We start from the raw sequence: 6,293 nt of genomic DNA on the forward strand, positions 1-6,293 counted from the left end.
TGGGGTCAAGCTTGAGTTATGAGCTTTCTAGGGTTGGAAATGGAATGATATGGGTGTTTCTGACTTGTCCAGCGATGCAAAGGCTTAAAGTCACCAACTTTATGGATTAAGATACTTAGAAATGGTCAGATCTAGAAGTTGGACGTGGGTCTTAACTGTTTAAGACCTCAAGTGGTTAGAGTCTGAAATTGGGCATTACGTTGGGCGTAATCCCAGTACGCGCAGCGTAAGGTGTCGCGTACCCAGTTTCTGTGAGGACACCGGGTACGCCCAACGTACATGTTTGGTACGTGCAGCGGAGCCTGGGGAGTTGACTTTTATTGACTTTTAGGGTTTGGTCAACTTTAGGGTCTTTGAGCCATGGAATGGGTAAAATGGTCTTTTACCTTTCTGAGAGTACTAAGAATGATAATAGTCTAGCTGATGCGACATCGACCTCCGGCGAGTCTTCTGGTCTTCGGCTGCGGCAGAGATCTAACATCATAGTGCAAACTCGTTAGAGCCGCCCCAGGGACTGTGCCCCGGGAGTGGGCTTCGACGGTCAAGTTAGATCAGCTAGAAGATCTGAGATGGCTCTCTTTAGCTAGAGAGGACCATCTTGGTGCTAGTGGTGGTATATTGTGGCTGAAGGCGGCGAGTGGCGGTTGAGCCATGGGGGAAGATCTAGTGGCGGTTGAACCACTTGGGAGAGAGTCCCAGGGAAAGGTCCTTCTCCATGGAGGAGATACTATTCATTATATAGGGGACAATTAGGTCAGGCCTTGGGCCAGCCCAATTCAGGCCCAACTAGCAAGGAGTTGGGCAAGGCCGCCCGGAGGCGCCGGGCCGGGCTTGCGGGTGCGCTGTAGCACCTGATTCCTGGCATGTGGAAATTTGTATAAGTGTTTGCATTTTTTAGCCTTGTACTCGGCGAGTTGTAGGCCCGACTTGCCGAGTAGAGTCGGGACCCGGGACACGTTTTAAGGTGGCGACTCGGCGAGTCCGTATTCTGGACTCGGCGAGTCACCGCTGTTTGATGAAACCCTAAGTTTCAAGGGTTTGCACCCTATTTAAACTCTCATTCCGCCCCAATCTCGCCCCCATTCACCCTCAGAGCCCTATACCTCGTTCAAGCTTTGTTTCTTTATGAGTTTGAAGCTTTTGGTGTGCTCTATTGAAGTTTTGGAGTGGGAAGGAGAGTAGATCAAGAAGAAGAAGAGGAGGTCAAACATCTTTGAGCTATCTCAGTGTGTTCCCTAAGGTATGACTCGATTTTCCCCTTGTTTTCATGCTTATTGTCCCTTATAGCTCCATTAAAGTCTTTCTTGAACCATTTCCAAGCTTGTGTATGTTTGAGGGTTCATAATAAGTTGATTAACCTTTAGATCTAGGTGTGGTTGAGCTCCAAGAGCTCAGATCTACTGTCTTTTTGGAACCATATTGCATGAAAGCCCTAGATCTACCCTTTTGGTGCATTTTGGACCCTAAAACCCTCGTGGTTGTCTATTTACACGTAAAGTTGGAAACTTTACGTGTTAATCAAGCCCCAGGATCACGGATCTATGTATGGCATGAGCTGGATTCAAGCAGAATCGACCATATAGTAATTGCATGGTAACGACTCGGCGAGTCGTTCATTAACTCGGCGAGTCGAGACGCGAGTCCCCAGGTTTTCCCCCTTTTTCGTTATGCCGAGTAGTGTAGTGAGTCCCGGGTGGACTCGGTGAGTTGGCAGCCGAACTCATCCATGAAGGAACTCGGCGAGTCAATGCCCTGACTTGGCGAGTTCAAGGCAATCTTTTTAGATCAAGAACGGACTCGACGAGTTATTCATACAACTCGGCGAGTCACAGCATAAAGTGTTCTTCGGATGAAGATGAACTCGGCGAGTTGTTCATACAACTCGGCGAGTAGGATGAAGGACTTGGACATCAGTGTAGAAGGAGAACTCGTCGAGTCAACGCCTAACTCGACAAGTAGAGACGGGATACAGGGCAATCGATTGGATAGAGACTCGGCAAGTTGGAGAGCCAACTCGGCGAGTCGGGTCAACTGAAAGTTGACTCTGACCTTGGCTTATGACTTGGTCAGGGGTAAAATGGTCATTTTACCCCAAGGGACAGTTAGCAGTGGTTAATTGAGTGTTTTTTGGGAATTATAGCCGGAGGATCTCCGGAGCAGCAGCAGACAGTTAATCCCCACACATATCAGCAGCTACATCGAGGTGAGTTACCTTCCAGTAGCAGTGGGTCTACGGCCACAATGTCGGCCCACCAGTAGGAGATGTATGTAGATGATTGTCTCTGTGATATTCATCTAGGGATTACTACTACCTGTGTTATGTTATGTGCTAGTATGATATGATGCTATGTGCTAGTGACAGTAGGGGAGATAGTCCCCAAGATATCCGGTCGGTAGGGCCGAAGGGGTAGTCATACCCAGCCATGCTAGATAGATTATGATATTGTGATACATGTTATGTGGTAGTAGTAGATGGGAGGGATAGTTCCCCAGTTTCCGGTCGAGAGGACCGAAGGGGAGGCCAGCACCCAGATATGCTAGGCAGTATCCGGTCGAGAGGACCGAAGGGGAGGCCAGCACCCAGATATGTTAGGCAGTATCCGGTCGAGAGGACCGAAGGGGAGGCCAGCACCTAGGTATGCTTGGCAACGTCCGGTCGAGAGGACCGAAGGGGTAGGTCGGGCACCCAGATATGTCCGATAATATATATGTATGTTATGTGATTATATGGTATGTGGTACAATGGGGGAACTCACTAAGCTTCGTGCTTACAGTTTTCAATTTTGGTTTCAGGTACCTCTTCAGCTAAGGGAAAGGAGTCGGTGCGGTAGCAGCATATCACACACACTCTTGTTTTTCCGCACTATGGATTTTCTGGGATGTACTCTGAAATATTATTATGATATTACCGGTTTTCAGACACGGAGTATTATTATGAAGTATTTGTAATGATGTTTTTACGTATTAACCTAATTTAAAAATGAAATTTTTAGCCGGTATTTTTGGGGTGTTACACGCGCACTGGGAAGGGATGACAAGGGAGCGCCAGGCCGGGCCGGCGGGAGAGTCCCCAACAAGGCTGGCAAGGGAGCGCCAGGTCGGGCCGACGGGAGAGTCTCCAGCAGGGCTGGCAAGGGAGTCCCCAGCAAGGCTAGCAGGAGCGCCAGGCCAGGCTGGCGCTCTAGAGTGGTCTAGGCCATGCTAGTGGACCATATATCATCACTAGCCTTGAGAAATGTATTGATTAAGAGTATTTATTTCGTATGATTAGGCAGAGGCTAGACCAGATTATTACAGAGTTCGAGATTACTAAGTTACCCGAGGTGAGTCTTCTCACTATACTTTACCTAGAGTGGTAATTAGAGTTACGTGACAGAGTATTTGTATGCTTTTGCATGATGAGATTTCTATGTGATTTATGTTATGTATGTTACAGAGTTTACAGAGTTAGGACCGTAAGGTCCACAGGGTTAGGGCCAGAGGACCCACAGAGCTATAGGACTGGAGGGTCCCACTAAGACACATTGACCAGAGGGTCAAACAGAGTTATAGCCTCGAGTGGTTAATATGTGTTGTGTGTGATATTTTGGGGAACTCACTAAGCATTTATGCTTACAGTGTTTTTTTATGTGTTTCAGGTACCAATGAGGATCGCGGGAAGGCGCCGGCTTGATCAGTACACACACAAGGAGTTATTATATATTTTGATCTTGGGATGTGATGTTATGGATTATTATGTGATACAATGATATTTTTATAACAATTATGAATGGAAGTGTTTTTAAAATGTGAAAAATTATTTGAAAATTATGTATAATGGTTGTGCTAGAAGCCCTTTGGTTGTCTATTTTTATGGGCGTGTTCGGCACGGAGGATTTAGGAGCATTTGAGAACTTCTAGCTTCTAACGTTTGACAAAACACACCGTTTTGAACAGAAAATCTTGTTTGACACTACAAGCTTCTAGCGTTTTGTTTAAACAAAACACTCTAAAGCCAAAAGCTACTTCATGTAGCGTTTAACAAAACGCTACAAACTACAAACTACCATAGTGGCGAATCTAGAACCAAAAACCACATGCTTACTTATGTAAAGAAAACTGAAATAGATAGGTCTTTTAACAAAAATAGGTTGGTCTTTTAGCAAAAATGAAATAGGTCATTCGTATTTTCTATATATATTTGTTGTAATTAAAAAAAAGGTAGGTTCTAAGACATACTTTCTACACACTTAGCTACGCCCCTAAACTATCCGCTACCAATTAATTTTACCGAACAGCATATAACCATCTATTTCGCCCGACATCTATTTCGCCCAACAACATTAATAAATATGTATATATTGTTAAATAGTTTGTTGACATTTAAAAGATAAAATAAATATGCAAACACCTGGAAGTCGTTTCTGGGTGAGAGGAGAATAGCAAATTTACGAATGCAACACGTGCATAAAAAAACAATAAAAGTGGTTTTGGAGTTATTAAAACCACATTGTCCACGTTCATGCATTTGGATCCTGGACACTTTTAGATAAGGTTTGCCGCTTCGCTTGTACTTCTCCACATTTTACCTTTTTTTTTGTTGGTCCCCACCATTAATACTGTGGACTCCTATTCACACTATATATACCCGCCCATTTTAACTATTTTTCAAAAAATATATATTTTTATAAGTATTTTCACCTCTTCTTTCTTCTTTTCTCCCTCTACAAACCAGAAAAATAACAATGGGCTCGGATCCGGTGCCGGTAACGGATCCGACGACTCAGCTGAGTTTACCGCCTGGATTCCGGTTTTACCCTACCGACGAAGAGCTCATGGTGCAGTACCTTTGCCGGAAAGTCGCTGGAAATGATTTCCCTCTTCAGATTATCGGAGATGTTGATCTGTATAAGTTTGATCCATGGGAATTACCAAGTAAGTGCTGTGATCTCACTAAATTTGACGAAATATGATTGATTAATCACTAATGGTGACAATATAATTGATTGTTGATAGGTAAGGCGATGTTTGGGGAGAAAGAATGGTACTTTTTTAGCCCGAGGGATCGCAAGTACCCAAATGGGTCTCGACCCAATAGAGTTGCCGGGTCGGGTTACTGGAAGGCCACCGGAACTGATAAAGTGATCATATCGGAGGGAAGGAAGGTCGGAATTAAGAAGGCGTTGGTTTTCTACATTGGTAAAGCTCCGAAAGGTTCCAAAACTAACTGGATCATGCATGAATACAGGCTTTCAGATCCTCCGAAGAAGACGAATAGCTTAAGGGTAAGTGGATTTACTATACGTTTTCTCTGAAATCGTAATTCGTAATTCAAATTTATGTTTGCTTTTACACAGTTGGATGATTGGGTGCTTTGTCGAATCTACAAGAAGAATTCAAGCGTACACAAAACAATTTCCGGTGGACAGAGCCACAATTCCTCTTCGTCATCTTCATCTCAGTTTGATGATGTTCTTGATTCACTTCCAGCGATTGACGACAAGTTCATGACATTTAACGAAGAAGATCAGAAGATCGACATTCACAAATTCGACTCTGGGAATTACGATTGGGCAAACATCAATGCATTTGGATTACAGGATCCAGTTACAAACACTTATCCATTAAATACAACCTCCATAGATATGACATTCAACATGCACATGAAGTTTGTTAAATCATCGGACGATGAATTTCATACTGAAATCAGAAGTCAAAGAATGGAGAACTCCGGGTATCTATTTTCACAGAGCTTCATGAACACTACAGACCCGTTTGCTATCCGGTACCCGACCCAACCAAGCAGCTCGGGTTATAGACATTGAAATGGAAATGAATAAGTAGAAGGGGGTGAGTGTAAATAGGTGGTTTCTTGGGGGGTGGGAAGTAGATTTTTAGTAGTTTAGTAGGAAAATAGAGTTGGGTTTAAGTTAGGTGCACCATGGACCCAAAAGCCAAAGATGGATGTAAACTTAGTCAAAGGGTTTTGGGTTAAGATGCGTGGTTCAATGTAGATATTAGAGAAAACAATCTTTTGTTTCTTGAATTTTCGGTTAACTTTCTACTTATGGAAATTTTCAATTTTGGTGGTTGATTATTATTTTCCTTTTTACTAAAGATCAAGAATAAACGCTCAAATTATCCAAAAGTTGCATCGGACTAGTAATTTTGTGTACATTAAGTCTTCATAATTATAGCCATTGACGAAAATAAATTTCTAAAAGATATACTATTTAATACATAAAAACATGTACTTTTCAATATCAATATTTCTAACAAATGAACATAAATAGAAAAATGAAAACGTCATAGAA

The 6,293-nt window shown here is 43.1% G+C and overlaps 1 protein-coding gene across 1 annotated transcript; it reads left to right on the top strand.

The window, feature by feature from the left end:
* The first annotated feature begins 4,654 nt into the window (after positions 1-4,654).
* LOC111895481 (NAC domain-containing protein JA2L) lies at positions 4,655-6,073 on the top strand. Its single transcript, XM_023891563.3, has 3 exons — positions 4,655-4,914; positions 4,996-5,264; positions 5,337-6,073. Exons 1-3 carry the CDS (start codon positions 4,725-4,727, stop codon positions 5,802-5,804), a joined length of 927 nt encoding a protein of 308 aa, XP_023747331.1. The 5' UTR covers positions 4,655-4,724; the 3' UTR covers positions 5,805-6,073.
* Positions 6,074-6,293: the final 220 nt, after the last annotated feature.

This window comes from Lactuca sativa, chromosome 9 (genome assembly GCF_002870075.4).
Source record: "Lactuca sativa cultivar Salinas chromosome 9, Lsat_Salinas_v11, whole genome shotgun sequence".
Taxonomy (NCBI): Eukaryota; Viridiplantae; Streptophyta; class Magnoliopsida; order Asterales; family Asteraceae; genus Lactuca; species Lactuca sativa.

Excerpts from the sequence above, each read along its gene's own strand:
- LOC111895481 (XM_023891563.3), top strand. The coding sequence starts at position 4,725 with ATGGGCTCGGATCCGGTGCCGGTAACGGATCCGACGACTCAGCTGAGT. Across the intron at positions 4,915-4,995 it reads TGATCCATGGGAATTACCAA|GTAAGGCGATGTTTGGGGAG; the intron begins GTAAGTGCTGTG and ends GATTGTTGATAG. Across the intron at positions 5,265-5,336 it reads AGAAGACGAATAGCTTAAGG|TTGGATGATTGGGTGCTTTG; the intron begins GTAAGTGGATTT and ends GCTTTTACACAG.